The sequence below is a fragment of the Condylostylus longicornis genome, unplaced genomic scaffold (genome assembly GCF_029603195.1).
Source record: "Condylostylus longicornis isolate FDR11 unplaced genomic scaffold, ASM2960319v2 ptg000010l, whole genome shotgun sequence".
In the NCBI taxonomy this organism is placed as follows: Eukaryota; Metazoa; Arthropoda; class Insecta; order Diptera; family Dolichopodidae; genus Condylostylus; species Condylostylus longicornis.
The window spans coordinates 21,047,573-21,061,616 of NW_026577979.1; the positions used below are offsets into that span (position 1 = coordinate 21,047,573).

Below are 14,044 nucleotides of genomic sequence, written 5' to 3' on the forward strand. Positions count from 1 at the left end.
ATTGCAGGGGTACTTTCGAGTGCAGCTTGCTGTATATCCGCCGTAAGTTGCTCGACCTCTTTGTCCAGTTGTGCGCATGTGAGAATTGCGTGCCCAGGCAGTGAGAAAAATATTAGTTTTTCCTTGAATACCTCCCAGTCGGTTTTTTTATTTACCAATCAGGGAGCAGTTTCCTTTTCAATAAAGTTGTCACTAATACTCAGTGTTACTAGAGTGTGATCAGAATTTAAGTCGAAATGTTATTGTGAACAAGAAGTTGCTATTGATTCCTTTAGAGACAAAAAAGTCCAAAAGGTCAGGTATTTTGTTTGGATCAGATGGCCAATATGTTGGGGAGCCTGTTGATAGGAAATCACAATTTCTCTTGCAGCGTTAAAAAGGGTTCTGCCCCTGGGAGTTACCAAGAAATTGTGCTTAGCGTTGAAGTCGCCACCAATTTTGAAATTGTTTCAAGATGACTAAATATATCTACAAACTGTTCCTTCTGAATGGAAAAGCCAGGTCGACAGTAAATAGCAGATACCTTGAATATTCTATTTTTATTTTTAGTTTGGATACAGATTGTTGTGAGTTGGATACTTGATGTTTCGATTTTGTAATCTTCATACGACAATAAATTTTCCTTGACAAAGATTGCTGTACCTCCATGTGCAACGTCGTTTGGAAGGGAAGTAAAGTAGAAGTTAAAATTACGAATATTAACATATGACTGGTTAGTAAGATGTGCCTCGGATATTAAGTTGATGTCAATATTATAGTAGTTAAGAAATATTTCTAGTTCTTTTAGACGGGATAATAGTCCGTTTGCATTCCATGTAGTTATAATACGAGTTATTATTTATGCTTATTCTTAAGTTGGAGATGTCTTGGCTTGCTTATTTCATAGATAATTTTTTCTTTGCTATGACTTGGGATGCTTTTTATGACGTCCTTAGTATTTTTAACATTGTCTTCTGAAGCACTTTTTGCCTTTTTTTCTTGATGCGAAGGAAAGTTTTTTTTCAGATAACAGTTTGAGTCTCCTTTTCTGTTGATCCGACAGTTGACACATGTAGTAGGAACGCTTTTATTTATTTCGCATTGATCAGACGGATGATTCTGAGCACATTTGACACAATTATAATTTCTGTTGCAGTACCGTTGGGTATGATTGAACGCTGGACATCTTGTACATTGAACAATTCTGCTGACCTTTTTGCGAATAGGTTCTATTTTGACTTTTATGCCCATAACCGAGGTAATGCTGTAGATTTTTTTCACATCATATTCTTTGCTGAATGTTAAAGTGAACAGTGGCATTTTAATTCTTCTAACTATTCTGGAGCCATCTTAGTTTGTGATAGTATCTCTTTTTATCAAATTTATCGCACTTACGGCGTTGAAACCTTGCATTAACAAGTCTTCAAGTATGTCCTTTTCCTTACATGGCGAATCAAGTCCTCTCGCTACAACTCTAATTGGCCTATCAAATTTGTCTTCGTAGGTGTGGAATTGTATTTTAAGTTGATTCAGTTTTGCGGTAAGAGCCCTGTATGAGTCACTGCTTGGCGTATTAACTTTCCTGTTCTGATCCTTGATTAGAGTAAATTTACATGGTTCTTTGGTTGCATCAAAGGTTTCGATTCCAGAGACATAGATAGGTGGTGGTATATGCTTATCTGTCTACTACTGTTGTGCTTTTATTGTTCTTAGCTTGTTCTTTTTCTTGAACATTTTTTTCTACCTCAATATTTTGGGATGGGGTTTGTTCAATGTGTGTACCTTGCTTACTAGTTTTCTTTTCCTCACTTTTTTTATTTTTTTTTGCCATATTTGAACTGACACCAATAGGTTTTTCGGGTGATCTTTTGGCCTTTCTTTTCGTGACAGGTTTTGGTTTAAAATCAAAAGATTTAGCTAACATTGTGTTGCTGTCTTCGGTTTCAAAACCAGTAAAGTCCTCTTCGCTTGTGCTAGGTGCTGTACGCACACTTGTTACTTTTAGTGGTTCTGAATTATTTAGGCTATTATTGTTTCTTTTTACGTTTTCCAGCTCTGCTTTCAGTGATGCGTTTTCTTCTTTTAGTTCTTTAATTTCGTTTCTAAGTTTTTGACAGACAGTTTGAATTTCTGACAGACTTACATTTAAAGCATCATCCTTTCGGTTAACAGTGCCACGTACAGAGTACTTCTCGGACACGTTTAAAAATTCTTTGTTGAGTTGGAATCAGTAAGCAATTAACATAAAACATATTGTCGCCTGTATAAGATTTTAAAGTAAAGTTGTAAACAGCTGCTGATGCAGTTAAAGTTACACTCTTTCGTTAAAAGAAAATGTTTTCTATATTACTGCATTAACTAATTTCGAAAGTAAATTATGACTATTTGGACGAATATATAATCCAAATTTCTGAACACAAACCAAATCCGTTTGAAATTGTTGAACGAGACAAATATTTAATGAGAATTAGCATCACCAAGTATCCAAGTTTTAAATATTTCCTAGCAACCACACTCAGAACAAAATATTAAAAAATGTATATGATTTGTGTAAAAAATTTCCACGACGGAAAAATATTATTACTCTTTGATTAACGCTGGCAACAACTTTTTATGTTGCAGCAAATAAATTAGCCCTATCATGAATTTCGTTCGTAGTCGTGTCTACAAAAGTCTGTGGAAGAAATAATCACTCGTAACAAGCAATTTCAAGATAATCGTCGTATTAAATTTTCAAGTTTTGAATTTTTTTGTTTAAGTTTGAGTTACTCTAACACAGCTACCATGAAAGGAACTGAATTCATATTGCCAAAATTTTTTTTTCACTTTTAAAAAATATTCAAAAACTAAAAAAACTGCAAAATTTTATAATACTGATTTTGATACTCTCAAAAATGATACTGCCATTGGTGATTCATGTTCTCTACGAAGGGAATTCGTGATAATTCAAAAGTGTACGCTGTAGTTAGTTCATAATTCGTAGGATTCTCTGTATGAATAGTTTAATATGGCCATGAATTCATGTCTGATGAAAATCGTATATATTAACTCTGTGGACATCAAATTGTTATGGTAATAAAAGTTTTTTTTGTTAATTTTCGCAAAAATCATCATCACCCTTATTGTGAATCTCACTTGTAGAATTCTACGAATTTCAAACTAAGTTACGTACGTAGACTTTTGAGTAATTATTAATCTCACTTGTAGAGATTATGAATCTGCAACGGCATTATTATTTTTCGGAGTGTCAAAATCGTTATTTTATTACAGCTGTTAAGTGACGACATTTAAATTTTTCAAATTTCATAGTAGATATCATAGATATCATAGTAGATACAAATTTCATAGTCAGATAAAAATAATACACATTTCAAAAAATAATAGACATTTCAAAAAACAATAGACATTAAAAAAAATTAACTTGTTTTCCTTTAAGAAAATCTTCAAGAAAATTTCAATAAAATATATATAAATAACCTTTACGGCTGAGTGTAAAGGCTGAGTAGGGTCAAAGACTCTCGGGACTTGTCCCCAGATGAGATCTGAAACTAAAAGATAATCAACCTTTTACACAACCCATCCTTTCTTAATTAATCCCATCACCCCCGATTCCCCTGGTCTGGACTAAAGTGAACCGCACCAATAATCAGCTTGGCTGGGGGCCCAGACAAATAGCCGAGTCGAGAACGGAGTATCCCGACACCTGGCGCCTTGCGGATTATTTAGCCTTATCACAGTATAGCAGTTCTCAAGGTACTCATCAATAAGTCTGGTACTCATCAAAAACCGGAAAGGAATGTGACCAAGTCAATTCCGAGAACTGCGATCAGTAAATTCCAGCAGGGGTCAAGAGGCGAGTACTACGCGTGCAGCAAGCAGTGCTGTGAAACCGAAAGTGACGTAAGAAACGCAACCTGGGCCAAACTGGCAGACACAAAGCTGTGACAAAGTAGGCCACGTGAATGCCAAGGCAAAGCCAAACACATGACCACAGTAAAATTGACTGGCCCAAGTCACAAGCGCATGCCTACAGCAGCTATAACGCCCCCTCAGAAGGCTAATAGAGAGCGCAGATCAGCTTTTAGGAATTTGGAGAGGATCGGCCGAATTCCGGAAGATGACAGATCGGAGGAGGAGAAGTCCACCTATAGGTGGGCGCAAAGTATAGAAAAGGCAAAGATCCACAGAGGATTCACCTTGGAAAGCCACGAAGCCGCGACAAGTCAACAGACCGTTAGGCGTGGCCACACCAAAGATTCTTTCAAGACATTTAGCGAAAATCTTCAGGGCCATCTAATTATTGCTGTGATAAACCAGGCACAAGATGATGGCAGGATCCCGGCGGAAAATTGGAGAAAGATTGAGAGGAAAATCCTGGAACATACCCTTCACGCAAAGACCACGGTTAACATCAAGGTTACGTTAAGCTCATAGCGTTCACGAACAAGGGATCACCCAACCTGTACACGAAGGCGATCCAAAGGATAGGTGATATCTGGCCGGGAGCTAGACTCGCAGTTGTGGCAAAGGATCAAATTCCCAGCAAACTGCGAGCTCGCCCGTGGATTCCGGCAAAGTCATCTGACATCGAGACCATCCAAGAGATGATAAGCCTAGGCAATCCCAACCTGCCAACATCTAATTGGAGGGTTGCTAAATTAGAGGCCTGATAATACTAAATGACTCAGGAAACTAAATGACTCAATGATCTGTGGACTCAGGAAGCAAAACTGCAAGCTATTCTTTAGCAATAGCGTCGGAAAGGTAGACCCCCTTAGTAGAGCTCCTGCCCCCAAACATGAGAAACCTGATAGAGATGGCCCGATCTCTTGGCACCAGCTTCATCATTGGAATTGACGCGAACGCGTCACACAGTCTGGGGAAGCTCAGACACAAATACAAAGGCTGAGTCAATTTTGGAATATTTCTTGGGTACTAATCTTATTTTATGCAATAGGGACTCAGAGCCTTAGACTCTCGTAGAACCATATTAAGAATTCTTTAAGAATATTACTCTTATAATTTCAGTCTTGTAGAGCACTAAAAGACCCTAATGAGATCTTTATAAGAACAAAAGAGCGCAATTACTAGAGTTATTAATTCTTGTAATGAGAGTTAAGCTCCCATTAAAAGAGTTTTTAAAGCATATAACTCTCACACTAGTTTTGGTATACGAAAACTCTCTCTAAATTTATAATAGTGTTACTAGAAAGAGACAGCAGTACATTGTAGAATAAATATATCGATCTTACTTCGAACTTTATAAAAAATATATCTATTCCGCTTTTAGTAATTATTTTTTTAACAAAAATGAAACAATATATACAAATGTTTACGTATATGATATGTAATCAATAAATATTTATACGAGTATTCAAAAATTTTATATTATAAATTAAAAAAAAATTAAAATAATTTTTTTGCCATGATTATAAATCAAAAAGTTGCTGGCATTAAACTGGCATTAAAATTTTAATGACAATGATAGTATTGTACTTCGAAAAAAAGCAACGCCAACTAAAAATAATTAAAATTTTTATGCATATTTATTAACCCTATAATATTTTATTTCTTCTTTTTACATTAATTTTAAAATTTAAGAATTGTTAAGCAAAAAATAAATATACTAATGTGCATAAATTCCAACTAAAGCTTTATTATATTCAAATAAAACTATGATTTTGCATTTCATTAACTTTAATTTAATAATTTCTGTACAATAAATGACAATACTAAAATGGCCGTGCCTAACAACTGGACTTATAAAGAAATTCTTTTAAGAACAACATTCTATAACAGTTAACATCTTATAAAAAATGCCTTATGAAAATTAAAATTTTTTATGGCTTGCTGAAAGTAGTTTTGCTATGAGAGTAGCAGAATTTTTAACACTACAAGTGATAGGTCTTATTATAAGAACCTAATGAGAGTTGCATAAAAACAAAAAAAAAATTATGAGAGTATTGGAGTGTGGTATGAGAGTTCTATGAGAGTTTTAGTTAATTTTTTAACTCTTCAAAATTGTTACTTGGGCATTCGGATGAGGCGGCAGAATCGGCCATGCGCTTGCAAGTTGTAACACAGGCAGCAATAAGAGCTTCTGGAACGGTCTGGGACTGCAAGTTACTTCTAAACGAGTTGGCAGATCAGTTCGAAGTTAACCTGATTTGGGTTCCGTGACACTGGAAGGAATTCCAATCCAAGGAAACTGTAGGGCAGATGAGCTCGCGAGGCATGAAATGACTCTTGGAGTTCTATCTGAATAGGAGAACCTAGGAATGCCTCTGAGTACGTACAGGCTGCTGGAACCACGTGCAACGCAACTAGAGAATTGTGGCAAAGATTGGATCTGCGACATTGGATTTTTGAAGGGATCATAACGAACCATTGTCTTATTGGCGAACACGCCAAGAGGATGGGCCGGCTTGTGAACGCTCTCTGTAGGAGCCTCGTTTGTTCCTCAGATCATTTTTATTTTTGCGGACTGCGGATCTGATAGGTAAATGCAGATACTAGAAGCCTTAGCCGGTTTCTGAAAAGCGCGGGCTGGTTCTCCTGAGGGATTTTGTGGATCTGGCGGTATAACAGCGGGCTTTACTGGCTTGTTTACCTTACGGTAGCCGCGTCGACCTAACCTAACCTAAACTATATAAATCAAATAAATTCTTCTATATACTTGCATTTCCCTCTTTTACATAGAAAAAATTTAACAAATAAATAAAAATTTTAAAAAAATTAGCCTGCCACTCCTGAATACTGCTTTCTACGTTTGAAAATTTCATTAGTAGAATTTTGATATTTATTTTCTTTACAAGAGTGATTCATAATTATTCTATTACGAATTTCGTAATACATTTCTACTACTTTGGAATTCACATTATGAAAATCGTAATTTCTCCGAATTTCAGTGCTACGAGTGAGATTTACAATAAGGGTGTATATTCTTACATACATATGTATGTATGTAAATACCCTGAATAAAATGGGGGTGCACTTCAAAACTGTAAAATTTGGTAACCGCAAAAATGTTAATTTCATCACTTAAAAAACATATAATAAAACAAATAACAAAGGATAGTGCCAAAATCAGAGAGCTTTCGGTTGCAACGATGAAATTTTACAGTTTAAAGTGCTGTCTCATTGTGTTTGAGCATATGTAGGTTTAAGCGCAATAGATTCAATCTGATATGCAAACAGTTAGCCATCAGGCTTTATCGTAGATTTAATGTTAGACTTTTCGCTAGATAATCTTTCGTTAATGTTAGATACATATGTAAGCAACAATAAAGTTTAAGTGGCTAAATTAATCAACATGTTTACAACGTGCTGAAGTATGGAGAACATACATATAATGAAGGAAAACAAAACATAGTTCGAAATGTTTTGTATGAATAAAAAAACTCATTTTGATGTATTCAGTTCATAACATTCTATAAGTGTATACATATTCTTGCATAGGGTTCCCATATCATTTTCTTAAAAAAGTGAACGGTTCTGATGACAAAAGTGTACTTTCATACAACGCATTTTCCAAAAAAGTGTACAATGTATTATTTTCTTTTTTTTGTTCTATTTTCGTATTGTTAGTGTTTTTTCTTTTCACTTATTTTTTATTCCTTTCACTTTTCGTAACAATTTCATAAAAGCCATAAGAGACAAAATATCATCATTAAATAATATAGCATATTTTGGTTGGTACTCCTTAAATGATCTAAACTCATTTAAGGATAACTCATAATCTTTTATATATTCATAAGCTTGTTTACATATTATATTAAAGTTTTATTTAACAAGCATCAAATTTTTAATAGTATTCTTAATTAATTTTTCTGGTTATCAGACCACTGTTCATTAAATAAGGTAAAATGTTCTGTTTCCTTTTCAAAACTTCAAACTGTTCTTTCACTACAAAGACAAACTACGGAAACTCTTATAGTCTTATAGTGTTTACTGGTGTTTACCTTGACATTACAAATTTATGCTGTCAGCCGTGGTATTAACTATTTCATTTTCATAGTGTTGAACTGAGTTTTGTTTTTTGTTATGCTTTGTACATGTTAGAAATTTAATTGGTTATAATCAATTTATAAATGTTCAAAAGGACTAAAAAACTGGAACCACCTCCACCTCCCAATTTTTCAGATATTTTAGAAGATTTGGAAACATTTCATGTTGAGGTAAGTCTATATTTTACAGAGAAATAAAAATAAATATTTCGTTTTTAGAAATTATTGCCCATAAGGAATAGAAATTTGGAATGCTACAAACAGAAAAGTGCTCATGAAGACATAGCAGAATTTTGGAACTTATTTGAAACTTTTATTTTCGATGTTGATGACCTAAAGAGAATGAAAACTGAACTAAATGGATTTAAAATAAGTTTGGAATCAAATAAATTAGAAATTGACACAGTATCTAAAAATATAAAGTCGAGCATCGAAGAACATTTGGAAAATACAAGGAAAGTCACAAAAAAGGATGAATAACTTCAAAAAATATTTTAATATTTATTCAACAAATAGTTTCATTGTGAATTGCACTTTTTAATTTATCTGCAATCTTATCCTCGTCTTCAATGTTCACCTAAAAATACGATTTAAAGTTTAACTTTTAATTTACAATATTTATATAATGTTTAAATGCTAATAAAATTGCTTACAAGAAAAACTTTCTGCTTTAAGCTTAACAAAGTTTTTATTTTTAAGGAAATAATTGCGTTTGGCTCATTGTTAAAACGAAGTTTGCTGCTGTCGTCCAAAATTTCTAGAAACATTTTCTGGTTTTCACCAAACTCAATTAAAACACTTGGAATATTCAACTCTAAGATTGGTTGAACAAGTTTTGTATTTTTTACTCCTAATTCCTGCTGATGTTTTTTTACTAAATCATTTACTCTACTTAAATTTTTATTATTTTTTAACAAAAACGCAGGAGCAACACGGTTTTCATCAAAAGGATTATCTTTTGATAGGTGAAATGATTTTTTTGAAACCTCATTTACTAATTCATCAATTTGAGCTATATTAATTAAAAGTTTAAACCGTGAATCCAATTTGACCCTTGTATTTTTCTCCTTTGAATCCAATGAGTGACTGGAACATGTTTTTAAAATTTCTTGTAGCAAATTATTCGATTTATAATTTAGCATCCAAAGCGACAAGCATGTATCAACTAACTCATCAAAATTTTTTGTGTACTCGTTTCGACTAATTTTTTTAAGAATGATATTTTCAAAATATTTTAAATCGTCAGCACCTAAACTTGGGGTTTTAAGTTGAGCACAACACCATAGAAAAGTTGCTATATCTTTTGGCCTTACATCGTTGAATACTAAATTATTTACGTTTACAGAAGCTAGGACACCTTTACAATATTCCACAATATGTTGGGAAATTTCTTCTTTATTGTATTTATTCTCTGCAAAAAATGCTATTAAAATAATTTTAATATAGATTCTAGTCTTATAGATTGTACATATTCTCACCAAAAATGTGACATAATCCTTTAAAATCAAACTTTCTCTTATTATTTATAATTTCATTCTCTAGTTTATGAAGAACATCATCGGACTTGACACGATTAAGTCTTAAACTTTTCAATAGTGTTATAAGTATATCATTATCTACTTCTTTTTCGCAAATTTCTAAAATCGTTCTGTCTTGATATGTTTTTACATCAAAAAGAACACTACTTTTGTAAGCTGCATTCAAAACAATTGCAAGGTCTAACGAGTTTAACTGATCTAAATAAATTTCCGAAAATTCTTTTAAAAATTTTTTCATCAAATGAGAAATTCCATAATTTCCTTTTGAGAGCCCCAAATAATAAGATAACTGAACAAACGTCCTTTTAGTATGTGCATTACTAAATTGCTCTACTGCGGCATTAAGACCAGATTGGTAAAATCTCAACTTTGTAATTTTATTTGGTATTAGATACATAAAAGAGTACAAGTTTCGGAATATTTCATCTAGGTCCATATTAGCTAAATTTTCACAACATAGGTCATCTAAGCAGGTAATAACACTTGCAACATTTGAAGGATCTGCATTTGTTTTGTAAGTTGAAGTAAATATGGAAACATAAGGAATCTGATTTTGATTTGTTGTAAGAAGTAATTTCTCATATTCAGAAATAGTATTCAATGGGTAATATTGAGAGTATTTCACTGTTTTCGGAACTATATTCTCACTCTTACAGTTTTCTAAAGCTATGTACTTGATGAAACGGGTTTGCAAAGTGCCGCTTTCCCCATGTGATCTTTCCAAAATATCTCGAGCTGTAAATGATGACTTTGTTTTAAAATGACGATTTCTAAAATTTATTCTAAACGACTTTACGCTTAAATTTAAATTGAATGGTAGTAGTTTAGAAAAAAACATATTTATAAGTAATAAAAATAAAATAAAGTAAAACTTTAATCAAATTCTTGTTTTGTTTCTAACAAATAAATTAACCTAAAGATTAATGCATGCATATCTTGACATTACAGAATTCTGTGAGCCGTGATGCATATGAATAATAGATATCATTTAATGCTATTCTCAAACTTAACGTCAAATAAGCGTTCAGTGGTTGACGGTCACTTGATTGCAAAAAACACCATTAAGCCAATATTAAGTGTGTTATAAAAGAAGTGCTAAATTAGGATATTTATTTCCACCTGCCATTAAAATCATAGAAATTTATGATTACATAAATAGTCGTATACAATTCTCTTGCCAGAAAAAAAGATTTTCTAGCGAGAGACTGTACACGACAAACTTGTTATATGCAATTCGTGATGAAGAAGGTTTTTCAAAAAAAAAATTTTCTTTAAAATTTTGAAAAGTTGGCAACATTATCTAATTTGCTATACTACTAATACGTGTCTTTTCTATATTTGTTTATGTTGAGAATTATTATTTGTATTCCACTTTAAATATAGTTAAATACAAGTTTTATTATTATTAAAAATTTAGTTTTTTCACTACTTCGGATGGATTTTTTGAAGAGTGGATTGAAAACTGTTCTTGGAACGCAAGAACCAGGTCAACAACCCTCGGGAGCGGAAACTGTTAGTAAATATTTTTAATGTTCTTAATACTTATGAGAATTACTTTGATAAATAACAAGAAAATTATTTTATAAATTTAATAAAAAAAAAAAACTCAAAAAAGTTATTGAATTTCAATAAATAGGTGGAACGCTTAGTTGATCGGGTAAACTCCTCTACACTTCTAGATGATAGACGGGATGCTTGTCGTGCTCTCAAAGCTCTATCAAGAAAATATCGAATTGAGGTTGGTGCTCAAGGAATGTCCGCTCTAATCCAAGTATTACAAATGGATCGGACAGATAATGAAATCGTTGGATATGCTTTGGACTCTTTATGCAATGTAATGTCACCTGAACAATTTGATGAAGAAGCTGATAATCCTACAGTGTCCATCAATGTTGGAGAACAATTTACGGAAATGTTTATAAAAACACCTGAAAATGCTACAGTGGCGCTGAGTTATTTAGAAGAATATGATTTTCAAGTCAGATGGTCAGCTATTAAACTTATAACCACACTTTTAGCTAATAAAACAAAAGAAATTCAAGAAATCGTGCTAGTTAGCCCTATGGGTGTGTCCAAACTAATGGATCTCTTAGTAGACAGCCGAGAAGTAATTAGGAATGACGCTCTCCTTCTCCTTATACAACTAACAAAAGGTAAATTTCATTATTTAAAAAAATTATTTTAGTTAATTTCACGAATTTATAATGCAAGGTAATGCAAATATACAGAAAATTGTTGCTTTCGAAAATGCATTTGATAGACTGTTCGATATTATACGGGATGAGGGCTGCTCCGACGGTGGAATAGTTGTGGAAGATTGCCTGATTTTAATGATAAATCTGTTAAAAAATAATTCAAGCAATCAGCAATTTTTTAAGGAAGGTTCTTATATCCAAAGATTGTCACCTATGTTCAAGATAAGCCCAGAAACTGAAGAAACTGGTTGGACGCCTCAGAAAGTTTCAAACATGCATTGCATGTTACAAGTTGTCCGTTCCCTTGTCAGCCCAAGCAATCAATTTCATGTTATTGCATCATGTCAGAGAGATATGAGAGTCTGCGGACTCTTAGAAGCTTTGGCAAACATTTTAATGGGAAGTGGTGTTCCAGCCGATATCTTGACTGAAACCATAAATACAGTTGGTGAAGTTATGCGCGGAGACATTAGCAACCAAGAATATTTTAGCACCATAACTGCACCTAGCAATCCACCACGTCCAGCTGTCGTAGTTTTACTTATGTCAATGGTGAACGAAAAACAACCATTAACTTTAAGATGTGCTGTGCTGTATAGTTTTGAATGCTTTTTCTATAAAAATGAAATAGGACAAGCTGCTTTAGTTCAAACATTATTGCCGTCAAGTTCTGAAGTTTCTAATTTAACAACAGGTCAGTTGTTGTGCGGGGGCTTATTCTCAACAGATGTCTTAGCGAATTGGTTTTCAGCTGTTGCTCTGATGCATGGTTTGCTTGATAACTCGGCACAAAAAGAACAACTGCTAAGGGTGCTTTTGGCTACTTCACCTGGCAGTCAACCAGTTTCGTTGCTGCAGCAGTGCACACAATTGTTGCAGCAAGGAAAATACAAATTACAAAGTAAAATTGGTCTTTTAATGTTACTCAGTACTTGGCTCAGTCATTGCCCTGTAGCAGTAAAAGCTTTTTTGTCAGCACCAGGTTGTATTGCTTATTTATTAGCTCAGATTGGCGCAAATGAGCATGATGAAAATGAATATTTAGTACAAGGGTTATGTACATTTCTTATGGGTATTTGCATACAATTTAATGATAATTCATTGGCTAATTACAAGAAGGAAGATATATGTCAGGTTAGTTTTTTTTTTAATTTCAATATTTTGTTTATATGTATTTTGTTTTTTTTTCTAGTTAATTATAAAACGAATTGGATTAGAGTATTTTATTGCTAAGTTAGGAGATGTTTCCAAGCATGAAGCTTACAGTAGAGCAGCAAAGCAACCTCAAATAAGAATAAAATCATCGTCAGAGCTTTTATTAGATTACGAATTTTGCAAATTATTCAAAACTTTGGAAGGTATATTTTTATGTTATTTTGAAAAATATAATACTAAACGCGATGATTCTAGCAAGTATTTCAAAAATGTTAAATTATTGCGATCCAAATAGTGCTAATTTGACGGAACTTACTTTAAGTAGTGAAGCTTCTGACTTAGTTGGCCAATACAAGGATGTTATAAGAGGATTAGATACTGAAACTAAAACATTAAAAGAAAAATTACAAATATTAGAGAAAGAAAATGATAACTTAAAAATCCAAATTGCAAATCTTCAGCTGTCTAATGCTCAGTTTTCAGATCAAAATATTTTATTAAAAGCACAACTTACAGCTGCTTCAGCTAGTAATAACCACGAGGCAATTGAAACTATTAATGTTACTCAAACTCGTGGTGAGTTAGAATTTTACAGGAGCGCAAATGTTAAAATGGTAGAGGAAATTGATTCCTTACAAGGAAAATTAATTGCCGAAACAGAAAAAGTTAGAATTAAAGAAGAAGAACTTGAAAAGCTCCACAAGGATCAAGAAAACTTACTTGAACTATTGACTGACCAAGAAAATAAAATTAGTAGATACTGTTCTCTTTTAAGAGAAGCAGGTCACCCTGTCGAAAGTGATGAGGAGTGTGATGACGAAGAACTCGATTCGAATGATATAACTGAAAACAAAAAACCCGAAAATGCCATAAATGAAAAAATATCCACTAATGTAAATTGTAAATCAGAAAGTATTGAACATTCTGTAAATTAAGGGAAGTTGTTAAATTTAATGCGTAATTAATAAACTTATTCGAACTTAAAAGACTTTTGTCAATAATTTAAAATAACAATGGATATTTTTATTTATAAAAATAAATTTAGGAAAAATACTTATTGATAAATTTAGGAAAAATACTTATACAGTTTTTGTTATTGTTAATGAAGTTTAACTATTTTCTTATTTCCAAGAATATAATTACAATGTTTGTGTAATTATGTTTACATACA

At 32.8% G+C, this 14,044-nt stretch overlaps 3 protein-coding genes across 4 annotated transcripts; 2 read left to right on the forward strand and 1 right to left on the reverse strand.

The window, feature by feature from the left end:
* Positions 1–7,962: 7,962 nt before the first annotated feature.
* Positions 7,963–8,632, forward strand: LOC129618912 (uncharacterized). Its single transcript, XM_055533942.1, has 2 exons — positions 7,963–8,156; positions 8,205–8,632. Exons 1-2 carry the CDS (start codon positions 8,070–8,072, stop codon positions 8,463–8,465), a joined length of 348 nt encoding a protein of 115 aa, XP_055389917.1. The 5' UTR covers positions 7,963–8,069; the 3' UTR covers positions 8,466–8,632.
* Positions 8,454–10,405, reverse strand: LOC129618911 (uncharacterized). Of its 2 annotated transcripts, none has more exons than XM_055533941.1 (3): positions 9,464–10,405; positions 8,639–9,396; positions 8,454–8,562 (listed from the first exon to the last, which is right to left on the reverse strand). In XM_055533941.1, exons 1-3 carry the CDS (start codon positions 10,359–10,361, stop codon positions 8,491–8,493), a joined length of 1,728 nt encoding a protein of 575 aa, XP_055389916.1. In that variant the 5' UTR covers positions 10,362–10,405; the 3' UTR covers positions 8,454–8,490. The 2 variants fall into 2 exon arrangements, with proteins under 2 accessions (XP_055389916.1, XP_055389915.1); XM_055533940.1 differs by having other exon boundaries at positions 8,639–9,408.
* A 169-nt stretch (positions 10,406–10,574) lies between these two features.
* LOC129618761 (general vesicular transport factor p115) lies at positions 10,575–13,876 on the forward strand. The gene is made up of 5 exons (XM_055533727.1): positions 10,575–11,035; positions 11,160–11,676; positions 11,735–12,852; positions 12,911–13,076; positions 13,129–13,876. The coding sequence occupies exons 1-5, from the start codon at positions 10,958–10,960 to the stop codon at positions 13,806–13,808; spliced, it is 2,559 nt and encodes an 852-aa protein (XP_055389702.1). The 5' UTR covers positions 10,575–10,957; the 3' UTR covers positions 13,809–13,876.
* Positions 13,877–14,044: the final 168 nt, after the last annotated feature.